Raw genomic sequence first — 22181 nt, forward strand, 5'->3', positions numbered from 1 at the left:
CTTAGGTGTGTATAAATAAGTACGTATATAAATGTATATGGGTGTGCACACATGTGCGCGCGCGTGCGTGTGTCTCCCGCACATGCAGACAGTTAATGCTAACTTGCTAACCAGCGACTAAAAGTGGCGAAGTTTAGTCAGGAATTTCGCTTTTATCAAAGCAACTTGGAAAACTAAAGGTCGGAAGTTTCAGTCTGACAGAAAACCAGCTTACTGAGAGGAATAAAAGTTCAGAAATACTGCATAAAACTGGTAACGTTATTTTATACCTCTGAGACTCACCCGCCTCCGTTAGCTGCGCTTATAGTACACCACGGCTGTTAAAATATCACCGAAATACTAAAACTCACACCGAAAACACAGATAAAACACATGAAAACGGAGTTTAAAATCAAGTTAAGTTCCTGTTGAAAACAAGCGCTGAGGAGGGGCGGGGCTAACACAGGCTTTACAAGCCATCTCCGCACACTCTGTCTCTGATTGGCTCTTTGCTCAAGAGACGACATTGGGTTGTATGTTAATTGAAGTTCTCGACTGTCACTCAAACAAGTATTAACAGTGTTCAGGGGGGTTGAGCCCAGACCCTTTTTCTCACTCTCATACACACACACGCGCATTCCTGAAACTACGAATGACTTTGAGAAGCATGCACGCTAAATCACTTTTTAGACTGGAGAGTGAGTAGCGATCTGGCCAGACTTAATCTTATTACTCTTTGTGATTTTCCTAATAAAGTCGCGGCATTATGCCTGCTCTGGACGCTTTCAGCAACTTCCTGAACTTCCTGCCTGAGGTTACGTCATTTTTTACGCCCCCTCGGAACAGCTGGCCAATCAGACTGAGGTATTTTATTTAAATAACCGCCTCTTACAGAATTCTGGACTCCGATTGGCCAGACGCTCTGACAACGCGTAGAGCATGACGTAAGCCCACAGGGGCGTTTACGCGGAAGAATCGTCGATTCTGATTGGTCGGGTGTTCAGAGAGGGCGTTATGTATGACGTGAGGCTCATATTGCCATGCTCCGCCCACGAGAGGCGGGGCTTAAGCCAGTGCCCGGGATTCCTCGCCCCGTCCGCAGTCAGTCAGTCGGAGCTGCGGCTCGCTTATGCGTGTGTGTGCGCGCCCAGCGTTTCGCTTAAAATACGGACAAAACTCAAAACAACACGAACCAAAACAGCTCAAACTTACAGAATGAACGAGTTCGGACTGATTCTGACGCAAAGCGCTCAAATACTACGCATGCTCGCGTACGCTATAACACGACACCGAACAAAAGACCCGCGTATAAACATCCTCAAACGTTTATTAAGGACACATTTCATGATCACATGATTTCTGGATTGAACGAGCACGCACGAACACGACACCAGAAGAACCACACACGCCTCTATCATGACATGTTGTCCTTTAGTAATCAGACCCAAAGTCAAAATGGGAACTAAAAAATCTGATCGCATAAACACGGACTCGCTGTGAGATCATGCAAGGATCTAAAATGATGAATCCGATCATACATTACAGCATAAACACGCCAGCTGATCTAATATTCTTTGTTTACTGGGCGACTGAAGGGGAAAATGTCTAACCGTGTTTGAGCACCTCTCCCCCCCTCCTCCTCCGAACACCAGACAGAGCTACAGATCTGCTTTCAGATCAAAAACAAGTTAGAAAAGCCCCGGGAAAGCATCGGACACACACAGATTGGTTTGTGTCGCACAACATAGACATACACGTTTCTTTGCTGCTTCAGTTGGCCAAAGCTTTGCCCCCTTTTCTCCCCTTAATGTGCCATGATCGAACGAACAGCTCGATTAACGCACTAAAATCTCCTGAGCTACCAGCCCTCTGCAGAAAGCACTCAGACACCAACAGAAACGTACATTCGATTAAAAGAGGACAACATAAATGTGTTTTCTTTCGCCCAGCTGCTACATACCTGCGAAAAAGAGCCTCGCACTCCGGATTCGTGTTTGGAACAAATAGTTGGGAACGCCCCCCTCTCCTCCCATTGGTCTACGTGACCACATGCGTCATCCGGATTTGAATACGACCCGCCAAATGCATATAGGCACAGAAATGCTTTGGATGTACTCAGCACACCTGTTGTATTCCACTACATGTTTTTATTTGTAATTTGGATTAATAGTAAGTTTGAAATGACGCTAAACAATGTGTTTCAGTATATTTTAAAGCAAAGGAACGGTATATATATATATATATATATAAAACACCGGTTTAATTTGACTATTTGCCACTGACAGAGATGTGATACTTATGTTAACGCTTTACTAAATTCCTCCAGTTATTACTGAGTTAGAACACGCCCCTTATCGAAATCCCGCCTTTCAAAGGCAGTACAGCGAGGGATGCTTAAAATGATTGACAGGTAAAGTGTTTCTGATTGGCTGAATAAGCGCGGGCCACTCCCCTTGCTCAGTTTTTTTCTGTAATAGTAATATCTACCATTTAATGTGTACGTAATAATAATTCGATGTATTGTTCACCAACTTCTGTTGTTGTTTTATGTACCAAATTTATATTATACTATATAATATAGGTTAGCATTAATATTAATAAAGTCTTAAAAACTAATACCTCGTGAAAGAAAAAACAAACAAACAGGGAGAACATATATTCTTCTATAAGTTTTTTTTTCATTGTTAGAAATCACTACACGACCTTTTATGTAGTTGAGTTGAAAGGTTAAAGTTAAAACACCCAGTCAATATAATTAGCCCATTTAATAAACTTTATTAACTTGAATAAAGGTTTTGATTTGGTTTTGCTCAAATGATATTGCAGTTTGAACGGTTCGTTTTTGTGTTCGAGATGGACACCAAGACAGCCAAAACCTGTCCAGTCTTTTCACATAAACGGCTCACTCAATTCAAACATACAGAAAGAATAAGGCCTTTTAACTGCAGAGCAAAGCACTTCACTAAAAGAACCGCTGTGAACTTATTCAGAATCACAAGCTTGACATTACAGGTTAGTTTTTCTATTGATATAAGAAACAAGAAAAAATAAAAGACATTTGGATATAAAACAAAATATAATTTACGTATATATATTTTTGGGAGTAATAAGTGAAAACAAAGTGTGGGTATAATAGAAAAATACAATTGGTCACATTGTGTGGCCATCAAGGCAGTGCTGCAGATCCTGGAATCATTGGGAGTGTGTACAGATGTTTCACTACAAGGAAATTCAATATGAATTCAGTAGCAAAGACTCTTTCAACCCACAACTAAATAAAAAGCATTTCTAAATGCACTTTACAGGAGCATTTAGATATTTTAAATAGGTTTTTAGTACAATATTAACAGACTAAATTATTACAAGTGTAAATGAATCAATGTAGCCATCTCACATTTACACCACACTTAAAAAAAAAAAGAAGACGACTATATCAGTTGAGTAATTGTTGCATTATACAGGTTTACCAATCCACCCAGTTGATGTGAGAAGACTTTTCCTCATCCTGGCTGTCTCTACTAAACCATTAACTTCAGATGCAATTGCAAAAAATGGCCAAAAAAACTACAGAGGCATTCCTGATACAGAATACAAGTAGAATTTTGACAATAAATCTGTATTCAATTCCAGCAAATGCATAAAAATCTCTAGTGTGCAATGACTGCATCCCATTGGTCAGGCATGAGTATAAAACTCACAGTCAAGTCATTTCAAACATGTATGACTTCCTTTCTTTTGTGGAACACAAAAAAAGCAGAATGACATTCAGAAAAAAGCAAGTTAAATGGATTTGAAATGACATGAGGGTGAGTAAATAAGGACAGAATTGACATTTTTGGGCAAACTAAAGACGCGGATGGACTGTTGGTCTGAGGTGTTAGGGAATAAAAAGACCTACAGAATGACTCTAAATTCTAGAAATTGTATGTTTCGTTTGTCCTGAACCCCATCTGTGCGCAGCTGATTTGAAGCTTCATGTGAAATATGAATTTTGACAATTTGGACAAAATTCACAGAATAAACTGCACTAAATCCAGCACAACATTACACAGACTACACTACAGCAGGATCACTGAACATTTAGACATCACCTTCATACGGAGTCATTTACTGTCACTATTTATGCTGCCCGTCTTTTAATAACGACAGATTAATCAAAAACCCAGTGATTTCGATTGGGAATTATCCTGTCTAAGAGTCGCCGATAAATCAAGACCAAGCCTCGTCTTTTGATTGGATGAGAGCAGGCCTTGCCCCTTCCTGATTGGTTCAGATTAGACCTTTTTGGTCTCTGATTGGCTACGAGTGGGCCCTGCTGCTCACTGATAGGCTGAAAGCAGCCCCTGTCTCTGGGCATGCTCGAGGATGGCGGTGTGGCAGAAATAGTACTGCTCGGGTGTTTGGATGCTGAAGGCACGCTGCTCTCTCATCCGTCGAACTGTCTGGCAAATGTTAAGAGTCCCGACGTCCTGCAGCTGGGACAGACAGATATCCAGCGCACAAAAAGTACCTGTGGGTAAAAGAAGTCAGTCTGATAAACCATTAAATTGACAGTCCACCCAAAAATGAAAGTTCCTGCCAACCCTAGTGGTTTTTTTTTAACTTGTATGACTTTCTTTATTCAGTTTAACATGGAGGAAGATATTTTGAAGACTGCTGGAAACCGAATTGTTTTGTTTTCCCATTAACTTCCATTGTGTTCTTTGTCCATATAATAGAAGTCAGTAGAGACAGAGACTATCTAGTCACCAAACATCCCCGACATTCTTCAAAGTTTCTTCTTCTTTTTTAGTTCATTTACCAAACCTTTATCACTTCCCTTTTTTTGTTGCATCATGAAAGAAGATATTTTGGAGAATGTTCATTAACTAAATAGCTTTGGTTCCCATTGATTTCCATTGCATTTTTGTCCACACCAAGGAAGTCAATGTAGGGTGACCATACTGGCCATTTTTATGGGATTGGTTCTTGCCAGGATTTCTATATTTATATTTATATATTAGTAAATGATGACAGAATGTTCCTCTTTGGCTGGAACTTTAAAGCAGCTCATTAACATGTAGATTTGTTTTTGTGCTGCATTTAATTACTGACCGGTCCGGCCGATGCCAGCGCTGCAGTGGACCACCATGGGCGGACCGAGCGGATGACCCCTCCACTGTGAGCCGAACGCCTGGACCGCCCACTGCTGCTGGTGCTTCACTGCACCCAGGAAGTCAATCAGAGACAGCGCGGAGGACGGGACCCCGTAATCAGGCCAGCTGAGAAACTGAAAATGAGTCACCTGTCTCTGTTCGAATGTCTGGGAAAAAACAGACAAGAGGTCAGACAAAGATCCATTTTACTTTTCTTCAAAGTCAGATATACAGAGCGCCAGAGCAAAGGAAGTTATATTTTAGTTCTGAGTTGGCAGTCTAAATCGAAATAATAGCTTGAAATTATGTAACTAGATGTTTATTGTATTTTTATATTTTTAAACAACAATGCAACAAAATAATATTGGGTTAAAATGATGCTAAAAAGTGGTTTTAAGCATGCATAGATAAAACAGCACATCCATGTATACATATAGACAGACAGAGCTAAAATACCATCAAAATGCTATGAAATATAAAATATAATTTTCTAGTAATATTACTCAGCAATACTACAGCCACATTAAGTGGTGAGATTCAAATCATTATATAAATCATATATGAAACCATCATTGGGGACTTGTTGTTTATTGAAAACATTAAAACAAAAACTGGTATATGTGTGGTACCTCAGTGTTGTGCAGCTCAAGTGTGGTTTGGTTGTAATGTGCTTGTTTATCCACTCTGTGATTGACCACAGCGATGTGCCCGTACACCTCCTGACCGCCCTCCTCCTTGGGCCAGTATTGTCCACACTTCCTCCGGCCCCCCTCGTCCGTCCTGCACACACACATTCACACACAGATCTCTAAGCAGCAGTCTTCGTAATCTACCGTGACAGCGTCCATATGCCGCAGCTCTAATCTGATCTCAGAACAGATCAGCTCTACAGAATAGCTTTTTAATCACTGGCCCAAATCTGATTTGCTGACTTCTACATATTTCTAGGAGTCAGGCTTCATTTGATCAGCCCAATAAGAAACAAAGTTGTATTTATGTTCCCAGGCTGTTACAATGAGAACTTCTGAGAACAAAGTTTGTGCCACTGACTCAAAAAAAAAAAAAAAAGTTTATTAGCTAGCATGAGTGCAACTGTACATTATATTCTACTCTCTGGTTAAATGTGATTTATGTGAACCATCACACAAGATGACCAAATAGCGGTTGGCCACTTTATACATGTTGGTCAGAAAACCTCTTCCTTTCTTAGTGGGTGGATTTTGGCATTAATAAGTGGCAATTTGGACCAGAAATTGTTGTGATAGTAAAACATCTGGCTATGGAGGACTGCACATAATTTCCTTTATATTTGTTAACTAGACTCTTGGTGACATATCACCTCGTTGTCATTACGATGACAAGCACGCTTTGCTCCCAAACCATTCTCCAGAAATCTCCGTAGGTTTTCTCCAGTGGACCTGTTCAGAAACAGACGCATCAGTTCCAGTGCAGGTTAAGAATCATAATCCTAAATATGATGGGTTCTATAAATAGATGATTATTTTTACCCTGAGTCCCAATATATGCATTTTTCTGTTTGTATCCATCCATGAAGCTGGCATTTATGTAGTCTGATCTCTGTGGAAAGAAAACATGATCAGTGTCCAAACAAGTTTTTTCTAAAGAAATTAATATTTTAATTCAGCAAGGATGCATTATATTGATCTAAAGTAACAAATATTTTTATGTTGCAATCGATTTCTATTCAAAATAGGCTGTAATTTTGAACTTTCTGTTCATTATAGAAGCTTGAAAAAAAATGTATGGTGTTTACAGAAATATAAAAGAGCACAACTGTTGTCAACATTGATTATAATAATAATAAAATGTTTCTTGTGCAGCAAATAAGGCTTTGCATCACAGGAATAAATCACATTTGATAATATATTACAATAGAAACATTTATTATTTAACTGTAATTATATTTCACAATATTATTGTTCTGTTTTTCTTATGAAATAAATGCAGTCTTGTTGAGCATCTTTCAAAAACCCCAATTTTTGAATGGCAGTGTTGATCAGTCTAAAGAAGGCCAAAGCTGAATAACATCAGACAGCACAAACCTCGTTTCTCCTCGCTTTGAGTCGCACACGAGTCTGATCGAGACACAGCACATCGCCGTAACGATTCCGCTCCTGGTTGTGAACAGCCCTGCAGGAGTTCAAAGACAACATGAAATCAAACTCTTTTATTCTAAAGTACCACACATTTTGAAGTCCACACTCACAGAGCACAGGTGAAGGTTCCAGGTGGCTGCTCTCTGCGAAGCTCTTCATACTCGAGGTAGATCCCGCTGCGCTGGGCTCGGTTCAGGTGGGCCATGAGCTCAGCCAGACCCATGGCCTCAGGTCCTGGGACGTGTATGGACATGTTCTCCAGAGGAATCCCCACCAGCTCGTCCACAGGGTCCACACGTCCGTTCTGCTCGGACAGCAGCTGCAGGTTCCAGCTGTGCACGTCCAGAGGCAAACAGCCGCCCAGGTGCTCAGGTAAACAGTCTCTGGGCAGATGTTGTCGCAGGTCGGACATCTTTACCATTTGAACCTGAGAACAGGTTGTTTAAAAAATAATGAACTGACAGTAGCTTTGTTTCATCCAAAGATGCAAATTTAACTGCGTAAAACTGGAATATCGCATAAAATAATGTGCGAATTACACACTAGGGCTGACAAAATGGCTGAAAAACTAAATTCAAATTTTGGACTTAAATATTATTACTATTCAAATTATATTGGTATTTAACAGACAATTGCTGATGGGGGAAAAAAAGCTCTTGACGTCTCTCCTGAGGCCACAAGAGGGCGCATCGAGCAAGATATTACTAATGCACTTTTATACAAAGCAATAAAATAACACGACTATGTTTAAAAAGAAATTGCATAATGTTTAAAAAATTACTATAAAACCATATATAATTAAGTAGCTTAAACAATTAGAAACAAAACCGCATCATGTGTGTATGTATAGTCTAATACAAAGGACCGAAAACGAATCACAGAATACTTTTTTCATAAACGAGTTGCAGTGGGATGGGGAAAAACTGTCATAAAGTCTCGAGACACGTTTCATTAAAACTTGAACTTGCCTAAAAAACTAAAATATTTTTTTTTCCAAATATTGGTTTAATTTTGAAATGTTGTGTTCCTGTGGCTCAGTGGTAGAGCATTGCATTAGCAAAAAAAATACATATACATATACATAACAAAGCACTTTGACAAGACTTTACTCATGCATTTTAGAACGACAAAACTAGCATTTCTAGCAACTAGCATTGCTATGCAATGAGATTGGTTGGTCCAGTTTATTCAGTCCCATCACAAAGTCACGTTTTAATGTGCATTAAGACATTTATTTGGTAAAGTGTTTCCATTGTAGTTTATGCACATTTTTTCTTATCAGATAAAAAGTTTCTTAATTGCATGTATTAGTTTTTTATGTGCACTTTTAGAATTTATGCACATCTTGGCATTTTCATTCAGCATTTTTTAATGCGATAATCTAAAATGCACATAAAAATAGTTGGATGGAAACAGCTAATGTGGCAACAAATGATAAGAAAATGGGTTAAGCACATAGACCAGAGACAATCAGGTCAGCTTAAGGTGGTCAAGTTTGCCAACCAGTGTTACCAGCTCTAACCTGGCTAACCGAGATGGTTTATCAGGGCCAACAACCACTGGTTTTGATTTAAATCAGCTATTGCCATATATGTGTGAATACCAACCCGTTCTCTGAGCTTCTCCTTCAGTAACAGACTCAAAAGGTTATACGGGACCCTGAACCACACAGGAGCTCCGACGATAAGCACTTTCTTCAGCCGTGCTGGGAACGCACCCTGCAACAAACAAGCAAATGTTTGGACAGATTTTTCTGATTTACTTCGAAATCTAAACCCCAGAAAAACCCACCAACTTTCAGACACAGGAAAACTGCACATAGATTAATCTAAAATCTCACCTTGAGCAAATTGAGGATCTTTTTGCTGAGGTCCAGTTCAAAGTTTGTGTAGTTGGATCCAGCCATGTCATAAATGAAGACCAGTCCATTTCTCTGAGTCTCAAAACTACAGGGAAGAAAGAGAAAATTATAACGTTGCAACTCATGATAATGAGCCATTTTCTGAAGTCAAAATCTTTGGTTTTACACAATGGTCAAAAAGTTTGAAATAATTACGATTTTTTTTTATGTTTTTGAAAGAAGTCTCTTATGCTCACCAATTCTGTATTTATTTGATCAAAGATACAGTAAAAAAATGTACATTTTATTTCCATTTAAAATAACAGTTTTCTATTTTATCATTTATTTACAATATAATTCATTCCTGTGATGTAAAGCTGAATTTTCAGCATCATTACTCCAGTCTTCAGTGGCACATGATCCTTCAGAAATCACTCTGATATGCTTATTTGCTGCTCAGGAAACATTTCTGATTATCATCAGTTTAAAACAGTTGTGCTCTTTGATGAATAAAAAGTTAAAATAAAAGTTTAATAAAAACAAACATATTGAGCCCTGTCTTTTGAAAGGTAGTGTATATTGGTTACCTCTCCACAGCTCGGTCTAGTAGGTAGAACAGGGCCTGAAGAACCACGTGGTTTCCTGTTTTGCTGGGATGGTGCAGTTTAGCCGTGTAGAGGGCGATGGATGCACCAGATGGGTCCCGGACACCCTGATACCAGAACACAGTGTAAAGCATCTCAAAATCTCTTTTTTTAAAGTTTACATTAATGTTTAGTCGTCTCAGCTCTTTAGAATACTAGTGTACTTACTATTTTGTACTGCATATTAAATATTGAAACAGGATGCAATATGCAATAATAAATGCTTCACAAAATTGCTGTCACACAACCACACTTGACTGCAAGCTTATGATTCATGAATTCAGACTGGCATTCAATTCATAAGCAAGTCAGAAATAAATACCATAGTATTCTTTTTTTTTGTAAAAATTCTGAATTCAATTAAAAACATAAGAATAAAATGAATGCATGAATAAATGAATGAAAAACTAAATGAATGAATATCCAAACATACAGTAAAATGCTCTATCAAATAAATATGGTAGCTTTACATTTTAACTAGTCAGTTTTTTTAAACCTTTTTTTGGAATTAACATAAAAACTATAATACTAAAATAAATAATAATAAATCAAAAACAACAAAACAAATGAAAAAAATGAATGAAGAAATAATAAATGATTAAATATCCAAACATAGGTTCTTCCAAATAAATACAGTGGTATTAAAAGCAAAATATAAATGATAAAATAAATTGTAAAATTAATAAATGAATAAAGTAAACAAACCAGTAATAAAATAAAAAAAATAGTTAGCATACAGTAGTAAAATCTTCCAAATAAATAATACAGTGGTTTTAAATTTCTAATCCAACTTTGTGTATTTTCTTTAATAAAATAAAATAAAATCAGGACACTCTGGAACAAAATAAGCGCAGGACACCTGTGGGTAGTAGTTTTAATTGTGTGCACACGGGGGCAGAACAGCGCGGGTCCCACTGAGCTGTGAAGGATGACTCACTCCAACACCTCTGATCAGCAAAGAAACATTAGATTTATCTCTGCCATTCAGTAAGACACTAAATCTGGTTTTATCGCTTTCAGCTGACCCACTTCCATATGTGCAACCACACAGCTTTAGCATTTATTAAATATTTATGTCAATAACATATTCTAATAATCTGATGACTCATGAGATAGACGGGACTCGAGAGCATCTCCCTGGGTTATAAATACAGATGGCAGGATGTGAGGAGAGGACACAAAAAGATGAGGAGGATCAATGAAGTATCAGATGAACCAAAGGGGTCCTGCCTTCCCAGCGTCCAATCAGATGCCAGAATGTACACTCGTCTGACCAATAGGGTACCAGCACAAGGCGAAGCAGGCTAAAATATTTGAAGAATGAATTTTGCAGACTCTGTCTTGACCTGGTTATAATAACCGGCTGAAAGCTGAAGTGGAACTTGGATTAGTGACTCTGCAGCTGTAATTATCGGAGTGGACCTGTGAGCTCATTTCCCAGATTTTAAGAGCATAAACAGCCCTTCTGAAGATACGGCCCTGATGTGATATGAACATACCAACACAGTGAACTTCCCGCTCAACAGCTCTGAGCGTAACGGCTCCTCGTGAGGCTGCAGTTTGACAATGCCCTCCCTCAGACGCGTCTCCTGTAAGAGAAACAGAGATATATTTATTATGTTTCATATTTATCTACATGTTTTATGAAGGGGTTTATTTCGGGATCACGATTAACTAATTAAATTCATTATATAGCCTTTATTAATCACTCATCTGCTAAATATTTATATTATACAGAAGGTTAAATCTGCTGCACACAGAGCCAGACCTGAAAACCTGCCAGACGTCACGCAGATCTTTACTGAGTGAATTAACAACAGCTCAACCCAGACACAGACCCTAATTTAATTCTGAATTAACATCTGAAACAAAACCTGCTCATTTCTAGTTCAGTTGCACTTTATATATAGAAAAAAGGTCAACATTGCTTTTAAATAAACCTAATTGGTATAAAATTAACCCCTAAAAAAAGGCTCTAATTCAGTGTCATTAATTATAAAATAAATATTTTATATTAGTACGCAAGTTATAGGCTTATATTCAGTATTTTCAAAATAAAACAAACAATATAATGACTTCTAAAGCCACTAAAAAATTGTATTAAAAAAATAATTCAATTAAAAATGGTACCTGAAACTTAAATCCACCAAGAACAAACCTTATTCATTTATTTGCCCCTAGGATATTTGTTTTTAAGGATATTTCTGTCCTTAAGCTTTTATAAATAATACGTTTTTATTAATTACTTTATTTATTAATGCTTTTTTTTCCAAGTCCAAGACGGGAATAGATATTTCTCTCCTCGTGTTTTTATTTTTCTCTCAGCAATTCTGTTTTTAAAATCTAAGTATTAAAGTTTACACACTCACCCTGTAGCTGTGAAAAAGCTCGATCGCTCGCAGAACATCAAACTTGCGGGCCATCAGAAACTTCACAGCCACGTCCCAGGACAATGACGAGACGCCGTGTTGGGACGTCCATTTGTTGATTTCCTCTAAAAACTGCTTCGTGGCCTGAGGAAGAACGAGATAAATGTTATGTTTTCATTACTGAGGTACATTCTGGTCCCACATGCGAAACACCAGCTGCCACTAACCGAACACATGTACATTTTGTGCAGTGCCACAGTCTGTGCCGCAGAGACCTGCACTAGTGGGTCGTCGGGGGGCTTCAAGTAGGTTTACATCCGGGATTTACAAAAGATTTACAGTCAAAACACTATGTTCTCAGTCATTTCCTGAAAACTATAAACACTCACATACAAACAAGACCATAAGAGAGCGAGGCAGGAGATGTGGAAAAAACAGATTGATGTTTGGATCTGGAAAGCTCAGAAGATCCAGATGGGGAACCAAGAGGCTTTTACTTCAGGCTTTGCACAGTGACGAAATCAAGCTAAACCACATTAACTGAACTCCCTATAGGAGAGATGGTGATGCAAATCACCTGACAGCAACTTCAGGTCGTCTCAGAACTGATTTTCATGTTTTCAATGCATTCTGGGAAACTATGCCTCCACCCAACTTTTCCTCAAAAATTTTTTTGTCATAACATACTCTTTTGTGAATGCCTGCCCATGCCCAATCTAAACATTAGTAAAATTTCTGAATAATAATTTAGCCGTCAATAAAATGACATTTCACCTGATGACGACGACCTTATCCGACCGGGACGATTCGTCACGCTGCACGCGCATTTTTTAATTGCCAGAGGATGTTTTCAACAAGCCGGTAAGAGGTGTTTCATTCTCAGCGTCAAAAAGTGATTTTTATTTGTATTTACTTATTATTATTTTACAACAACGATGTGATGTGAGAACATGCAGATATGTTGTTTATATGGCTGTGTGTAGCCTGTAGTGTAGAAGTAACGTTAGCGTGCTGTTTGAGGGAGAAACGTTTAACAGACATCGAGGGCAGAGGCATCATGTGAAGGAGCACGTGCCCCCTCAGATTTCTGAACCAAGTGGATTTTAAATGTAGCTTTCCAAACGGAGTAATATTTTTTATATATTTTATACAATCACAGCGGTGTGATTAGATAGTTCAGTGAACAGCATCAGCTTCTAAATTCAAATCTGCGTTCGCTGTCTGGCGCTGAGCCAGAGACAGATGCATTTGTACAATGATTCATGATAACCAATCAGAACCGATTCTGTTGCGCTTATGAATGCAATGGCCAATCAGAGACGTGCAGAAGAGTCAACACTGAAACGCGGTGTTTTGTTCACTTGCTCGCTGGTTGAATTATTTAGCGAATTCTCTCATCAGAAACAACAAAAAGTGCAGATGTGCATAATGTAATGTAAAGTGCTTCAGTGATTTTAATGGGAGTTTTTGAGAGTGCCTGAACTTTGGCTAGACTGAATGAAAATGTTCTTTGATAATGTAAATGTTCTTTACTCTCTGTAAAATGAAAGTGTTAAAATAAGTAACTTACAATATTTGCAATATTGCAAATTCAGTTGTATTAAAAAATTTTTATGGCATGATATGGCACTTAAGTAAAAAGTTGGGTTTTTATGTGTAGTTAATAGATTACACTACTTTTCCATTTATTGATCAAATAACAATCTATAAAGGTGCAAAACGCGTTTACTTAAACATGTTTGAGAATCAAGATATTTCCTGATATATTAAGCATGTTTGGAATTGTTTTGAATAAAAAGGAAAAATAGATAAATAAAACATAAGCCTATATCAGTTATACAGTGCTTTCGTAGCATGACTTATAGCTACTACCCCCCCCTCAAAAATCATGATGCCCCTGATCGAGGGGTCTGGTCTTTTTATGTTATTTGACTAAACTATTATTATATTACAGTATTTTTTAAAAATATTAAAAATATTTATCAAAACACTGGTAAGGCTTATTCAGATCATTTATAATTATCATTATGAAAAAAAAAACCAATTCAGAAATGAATTAAAATATAATTATATTTTAAATGTGACACAAATATTTTTTTTTCTACAATAGCAACAGTGTTTACAACAGCAAGACCACTTTAGCCTGTAAACTCAATCTCTCTGGAAATAAATGTAGAAATATCAATGTCAATATAAAATAAATAATATACCTGACCTGACATCAAAGTGCAGTGTGAAAGGGATGAATAACAAATGTAGCCTGTCATTTGTTTACATTGCAAGGGTGTTCTATTTTAGACAACAACAACTACAACAGTAATAATAATATTAATCACTATATTCCAGTGTATCAGTTGTTTAATGTTTTGTATCAATATTTAAGGTGGACTTATTAATTAGGTGCAAGAGTAGTAGTGATGGTTAAAATAATAGATTAATGCTGAAATAGTAAGTTGTGCCTTGTTCCTAGATGGACAGAGAGTGGAAAGTAATAGACCAGATGAGGAGATTGAGATAGAGGAAGAAAAAGAGGGAAATGTAGCGGCACAAGTGACAGAAAGAGAGCAGGTAACAGCAAGCCAGGAGACAGAGGCTGGTGAGAAAGTGGAAAATGTAGAGGCATGAGTGTTTTCTATAGTTTTTACTATAACCGCTGTTCTTAATTATTCTGTAGAACAGAGAAGAAAAAGCCATCAGGTTGGGACAATTTAAGACATTTCAGTTTCTAATCCCAGAGTAACTATTAGGTGGAAAGAAAATATATTTTTTTACTTTTAAACTTAAAATTGTATTTTCTAATCTGTTTCTTTTTCAAAACTGCATCACAGCATTTGCTGCCATATCAATACATAATCATCCATATCGATATCAGTGAATCAGCAAGGAATGCATCACAATATATTGTTGTATTGATATTTTGAACAGCGCCATTTAAAGTCTTGTTCCATGTGCCACTTTTATACTTTGAGCACCTGCCCCTCCAAAGGTCTCTGCACGGCCCTGCTCCTATTTGTTAAACCTTTCTCAACTTTTTTGGGGAAGCCAAGGGAGGTCAGGCTGGTTGTGCACTACATATGCCCGGCTCAGTATAGCAGGATATTCACTCAACATACTGGACTAATGCCATATAGACATCTGAAACTATTCTTCAGAAATCGGTGAAAATAAACCTTCCCTGTTCTTTTGACCTAATAGCCAAATATAATACAAATAAATAAATAAATAAGCTAAATCTCTCTCCAGAGGATCCTGTCCACTTACTTGCACAACACTGTATCCTTAAAAGGACAGATAAGCAGCATATCCAGGCAGACAGGCCTGAATTCTGCAGAATTCACCTCCATGAACTGTGCGGTTCCACTGGCCGCGGTTTAATCTCCACAAAGTTCCTGCTCATTGCCTACCAGTGAACTTGACAGTCTTGATTCGTTTTGAAAAATGAAGCTGCCTGCGCTTCTAAACATAAATCCTCCATCCTGTGAGTTCTTTGGTTTCCCAGCATGCACTACACATCTAAGGTCTTCCCCATAACATCTCAATGACTCTCAGCTTTGCACCTTAAGAGGATTGAGGTAATTGTATGTATGTATGTATGTGTGTATGTACACACACACACACACACACAGAGAGAGAGAGATCTTGTCTTGTGGAATATTAGACTTAAAATACATAAACTAAAACATAAAAAATATAAATAAAATCTATTTTATATATACTATGAAAAGAGAAAATATAGTATGCACGTATTTATTTATTTACTGACCATCTTTTCAGGGCAGTACTCTCTCTTTCTCTCTATACAAATTAAATCTAATATTATAAAAAAAATACAAATCTTATGACTATAAAAATATTTCAATCTTACACAATAATATAATATGGCCCAAAGTAATGTTTTAATATAATCATCATCATTATATAAAACATATTTAGATTTTTTAAAAATGACATAAAAAGAAAAAAATATAAAAACGCAAAATAAGACTTTTGATATCTAGTGAGAAAAAAAATATTATAATGATATATATAATAATCAGGGCAGTAAAAAATATTTTTAAAAACAAATCATACAAAACGATTTTGTATGATTTATTAACACCCATAAAAATACACACACATATGCATACATATATATATATACACACACACACACACACAGGTGCTGGTCATATAATTAGAATATAATCAAAAAGTTGATTTATTTCATTAATTCCATTCAAAAAGTGAAACTTGTATATTATATTCATTCATTACACACAGACTGATATATTTCAAATGTTTATTTCTTTTAATTTTGATGATTATAACCGACAACTAAGGAAAACCCCAAATTCAGTATCTCAGAAAATTAGAATATAACTTAAGACCAATACAAAGAAAGGATTTTTAGAAATCTTGGCCAACTTAAAAGTATAAAAATGAAAAGTATGAGCATTTACTGCACTCAATACTTAGATGGGGCTCCTTTTGCCTGAATTACTGCAGCAATGCGGCGTGGCATGGAGTCGATCAGTCTGTGGCACTGCTCAGGTGTTATGAGAGCAAAGGTTGCTCTGATAGGTGCCTTCAGCTCTTCTGCATTCTTGGGTCTGGTATATCGCATCTTCCTCTTCACAATACCCCATAGATTTTCTATGGGGTAAAGGTCAGGTGAGTTTGCTGGCCAATTAAGAACAGGGACACCATGGTCCTTAAACCAGGCACTGGTAGCTTTGGCACTGTGTGTAGGTGTCAAGTCCTGTTGGAAAATGAAATCTGCATCTCCATAAAGTCGGTCAGCAGCAGGAAGCATGACGTGCTCTAAAACTGGTATATGGCTGTGTTGACCTTGGACCTCAGAAAACACAGTGGACCAACACCAGCCTGACCAACATGACATGGCACCACAAACCATCACTGACTGTGGAAACTTTACACTGGACCTCAAGAAACATGGATTGTGTGCCTCTCTTCCTCCAGACTCTGAGACCCTGATATCCAAAGGAAATGCCAAATTTCACCAGAGAACATGACTTTTGACCACTCAGCAGCAGTCCAGTCCTTTTTGTCTTGAGACACTTCTGACGCTGTCTGTTGTTCAAGAGTGGCTTGACAACGAATGCGACAGCTGAAACCCATGACTTGCATATGTCTGTGCATATTGGTTCTTGAAGCACTGACTCCAGCTGCAGTCCACTATTTGTGAATCTCCCCCACATTTTTTTATGGGTTTTGTTTCACAATCCTCTCCAGGTTGTGGTTATCCCTGTTGCTTGTACACTTTTTTTCTACCACATATTTTCCTTCCCTTCGCCTCTCTATTAATGTGCTTGGACACAGAGCTCTGTGAACAGCCAGCCACATTTGCAATGACCTTTTGTGTCTTGCCCTCCTTGTGCAAGGAGTCAATTGTCGTCTTTAACATCATCAAAATTAAAAGAAATAAACATTTGAAATATATCAGTCTGCGTGTAATGAATGAATATAATATACATGTTTCACTTTTTGAATGGAATTAGTGAAATAAATCAACTTTTTGATGATATTCTAATTATATGACCAGCACCTGTATATATATGTATAATTATTATATAATAATTATATAATAATGTTTTAGAATCATTATCATTACTATTATAATAATTCTGAGCAGTTTTAGATAATAATAATAAAAAAATCATAATTTTTGTAATATATTTTTTTCCTGATTCTGTAAGGGTATCTCTTCCAAAAATGAACCATAGTTTCATTATAAAACAATGTTGTTGTTTTTTTGTTTTTTTTATGGTTATTGTAGTAAAATGATTGTAACCACAAATTAACCATAGTTTTGCTACACTAACCATAGTTTAACCATGGTATTTGTGGTAAGACTGTGGTTACACAAATGCCAATCAATCTGTCAAAAAAATATTGCTACTACACTTTTACTAATGTAAGCCCATGGTTGCCCTTGCCCAGACTATGTAGCATCATCACGCCTCTCTACTTTGGCATCAGTCAGCTCTGAACAGGAAGTAAAACACGTCATGAACTGGACCCTGGTCTCTTCTTTCTCTCTGCTTCTACATTCCCCGTGTGAGTTTCTCCAGTATAAATGCTTTTAGCAGCTCATGTCCCTCAGGGCCTCGGAGCACCGGACACAGCCAGTCTGACATTTAATTTCTCTCTCACATTCGCCCAGCAGGATCCAGCAGCCTCCGTAAGCCCACGTCCCCCCCCTGCCTCAGAGACAGGACCCCAGAGTCTCATTCACTCACTCAGCCGTGATTCCTGTGCATTTGCACAAGCAGAGACTGCTGATAAGACACTGACTGGCGGATGGATGGACAGATGACTGGGGGTTTATTTAAATGAGATTCGACAGCAGGATGGAGGAGACAGAGAGCCCTTGTTAAAGAAATCAACAGATGCACACTTTCCCTGCTTATTAAAACAGGTTGTTGAGGCTTTACGGGTCATTCGTGACATTTTAGTACAAACAAAACTATTCAGAGATCTGAAAAACATTTGCAAGACTTCCTACTGAAAGTGACCTATAAATAAGAAGCAGACTTATATAATGACCATTTCCTGTTTTAATCTGTGTTTAGTACAAAACTGCTCTCCCACAGACCGGCTTCATAAACACACATTAGAAACGTGTGCACGCATGTATGCGATTAAATATTAAAGGTGTTTTTGAGTGTTTCATGTTCAGATTCAAGGAATATTTCATCCAAATATGTAAATGCTGTCATTATCCACTCACTCTAATGTTATCCCAAACACATCTAACTTTCATTTAAGTAAAACAAAAGTGAAGTGACAGAGCTTTATGTGAGGAGCAGACTGAAAGTTAAGTTATAATTTGGGTAAGTCCTTTAACTTTTTGTGCATTTAACTTATTTTAAAAAATAAAATAGCTAAAATAAATAAGTAAATGAAGAAACAATGTGCATAAAGGGTAATAAAAAGTATATATATATATATACACACACACACACACACACACACACACACACACACACAGCATAAAGGCTGAGGGTGTCAACTCAACTCTAAAGTGATTTTGATATTTTATCTTTTCGAAATCTTAGCCAATTTCTGTAATTGTATTCGTTACTGAGAAAAAATAATTTAATACTTCGATAATAATACTCATTATACTTTATGCTGCTGTTTTCTCATTATAAATTATGTCACTTCCTGGAGGATGACATCATTAAGGAAGTGGCTTTTGTTAGTCAAAGGGACATTAGGAATGGAAAATAATATTGAGGACAAAGGATAGACGAATGAAATTGCTGAATTTCCTTGGTTTCAAAAAATGAGGAATAGTTTTGTATGTCAGTACATAAGCATGATAAAAACAACAAAATCCACTTATAGAAAATAGTTCACAAAAATCTAAATGATTCATTCATTACTCGGACAGTTTGATTCTCAAGTTCAACTCACTGATTTAACTATCCTGTCTGATTATCTGAAGACTTTAGTCTGTTTGCCTCAAAGCAGATAATGCATGACTTTAGAATATTTGGAAATAAAGCACACAAGTTGTACAAACTGCTTTTACGGTGCTTTTTTATTTATTTTAAAACTTGAAAGCTCTAGTCCCCATATGATGCAATCGAAAGGAAATATTAATGGAACAACACTGGGGTGGATCTATGATGAACATTTGCATTTGTAGATGAACTAATCCTTTAAAGCTGAAAGAATTCTGATACTGAAACAATAAAAAACTTCTTGCATGTTTAACCCTTATTTTGTGGGTAAGCTTGGCCCGCATCAGTTTTGAGTTTTGGGAAATACTGGTCAACCAATGAGATTTGACCTCTGTTTCTCATTCAGTGTTATGAACATGCCTGCTTTGATGTGTGGCATGTGTGTATACATTTATATTATTATTATTTCCTGGTTAAAAGCAGCTTCATAGCAACATTTTGTTGTGTCAGTTTCTCAACTACTCTCTGAGGTTATTTACAAATGCATTTGGCAGACGCTTTTATCCAAAGACGTGTATATATGTTGCATCTTTATTTTCTTTTGTAAGTCGCTTTGGATAAAAGCGTCTGCTAAATGAATAAATGTAAATGTAAACCGCACTAAATCCAAACATTTTTTTTTTATCAGTTTATCATGTGAATTTAGCTGGAATCCGAACCCATGATCCAAATGTTGCGAGATATAAAGAAAATTATTGCTGTCAAAATGATTAATCGTGATTAAATAAGTTTTTGTTTACATAATACGTGTGTGTCCTGTGTATATTTACAATGTGCATATAAACACACACACACACACATGTATATATTTAAGAAAAATGTTATATGAACATAAATAAACACATGTAAATATATTTTCAAAATATATACTGTATGTGTGTGTGTATTTATACATAAGCTACATAATAAATATACACACACACATATATTTTGTAAACAAAAACTTGTATTTTGGATGCGATTAATCACTTGAAAGCACTCATTCAATTTTTTTTATAATGTTAAAGTTACAATACTGTTTATAATATGTTTTTTATGATTTATTAAAAATAGTAAAAAAAAAAAAAAAGTTTTTATGATTACGTAAAAAAGTATGAAAGTATTCATTTTCAAGGTTTACTATTTTTACCTGATGTTTTTCCTTTTTTTATTTCCTATTTTTGTCGAACTGTATTTAATTAAATAAAAACCGTCCCATAACTTGATAGCTAGGTACTTTGGTCTGAACTAAGATAATCACGGTAAACCGCTGTAAGGGTGTTCTAATCTACCGGACAGTGTCCCGGTGTTGCTTAGCAACAGAACCGCTGGAACAGAGAATCCGCGTTAACCGGACTGTGACGGTGTTTCATACCTGCTCCTCCTCGGCGCTCAGGCGGCTGGCCATCCTCTGCTGTCCCGCTGGAGGCTCTTCTTAGCGCTCACACAGCTGTTTAGATCGGACTGTAGAGATCAGACCGGGCTTTTTTAGGCCCGTTAGCAGCGTTCAGGCTAACAGCAGCAGGGCGAGACTCGCGCCGTTTTCCGCTCGAGAGGACCGCCACTTCAGCACGGCGCGTTCATGATCCGGTCCCGGATCGGTTGGATCCACACACACATATATATATAACTATATATATATTTGTTTTACACACATATACTAATAGTGCTCCAGCGGAGCTTACGTCCGCCCGCCTGTGTGACGAAGGGAGAAATTCATCACGGTGTTCCGTCGAAACCCGTCGAAGGCCGGTTCGTTTGTTTGGAGGTGTGATATTACATTAAACGATCAACTCCGCTTCATCCGGGAGCTTCTCTATGCTTTAACGCGAGAAGGCGAGTGAAGATTAGACGGCTCCTGGAGAGCAGCAGCAGCAAAAGATGAAAGATGACGCTCCCTCTGCTGCCCACAATAGAGAACTGCACACGACGCTCCTCCTCTCCATTCATAAAAACCCAGAGGAGTCCGAGTCATTTGAGCGAATCGGTTCGTTCGGACGGCTCCGTTCAGTGGACTTCAAAAACGGATAATTATTATTATTTTTTTATGTATGTTTTCAGTATTTAAATGAGTTCCAGTATGTGATATTTGTTTAGTAAAATACATATTTAGTGTTAAATTTAGTCACTTAGCTGACGCTTTTATCCTAATCCTACTAATTAATGATGACAATAGAAGCTTATGTATGTGTGTGTGTGTGTGTGTGTGTGTGTAAACATAAAGGCTAACCAAGACTTGTATATAAATTATATATATATATATTGGTGTCTTGTTGCATTTGTAAGATTCCAAATCATGATGATTTCAAATATTTAAGAATGATTCATTTGCGAATCGGACTTCGTTCAGACACAAACACACACGTTTGTTTGTCAATTGTGGGAAATTTCCATAGACTTCTATTACTTTAATACTGACCAAACAATATTATTTATCCCCTAACCCTGAACCTACCCTTTACAGAAAACCTGTTTGCGTTGTTACACTTTAAGATAAACATAATTTTTACTATCAATGTCAAAAATGGCAGATTTTACTGTCCTTGTATGTACAATGTTGAATAAACAAGTACACACATGTATTTAGTTATGTAAAATATGTTACTAACTAAAAGTAAGTTTAATACATAAATATATATTTAGAATAAA

General features: G+C 37.0%; 2 protein-coding genes across 5 annotated transcripts in view; both read right to left on the reverse strand.

Moving 5' to 3' along the window:
* The window catches only part of LOC132125253 (paired amphipathic helix protein Sin3a-like), a 28682-nt gene extending 26595 nt beyond the window's left edge, over positions 1-2087 (reverse strand). Inside the window, exon 1 of one of the 4 annotated variants that reach the window (XM_059536561.1) lies at positions 1940-2087. The gene's annotated coding sequence lies outside the window, so the exon portion shown is untranslated. Of the gene's footprint in view, positions 1-240; positions 542-1589; positions 1614-1939 lie in introns of those variants that run through there. The other 3 variants (XM_059536564.1, XM_059536562.1, XM_059536563.1) reach the window with 3 other exon arrangements.
* A 647-nt stretch (positions 2088-2734) lies between these two features.
* LOC132125255 (tyrosine-protein phosphatase non-receptor type 9-like) lies at positions 2735-21434 on the reverse strand. The gene is made up of 13 exons (XM_059536567.1): positions 20908-21434; positions 12085-12228; positions 11215-11304; positions 9659-9783; positions 9072-9177; positions 8839-8949; positions 7342-7658; positions 7178-7265; positions 6623-6692; positions 6454-6532; positions 5744-5894; positions 5074-5281; positions 2735-4489 (listed from the first exon to the last, which is right to left on the reverse strand). The coding sequence occupies exons 1-13, from the start codon at positions 20938-20940 to the stop codon at positions 4299-4301; spliced, it is 1713 nt and encodes a 570-aa protein (XP_059392550.1). The 5' UTR covers positions 20941-21434; the 3' UTR covers positions 2735-4298.
* Positions 21435-22181: the final 747 nt, after the last annotated feature.

The sequence above is a fragment of the Carassius carassius genome, chromosome 43 (genome assembly GCF_963082965.1).
Source record: "Carassius carassius chromosome 43, fCarCar2.1, whole genome shotgun sequence".
Classification (NCBI taxonomy): Eukaryota; Metazoa; Chordata; class Actinopteri; order Cypriniformes; family Cyprinidae; genus Carassius; species Carassius carassius.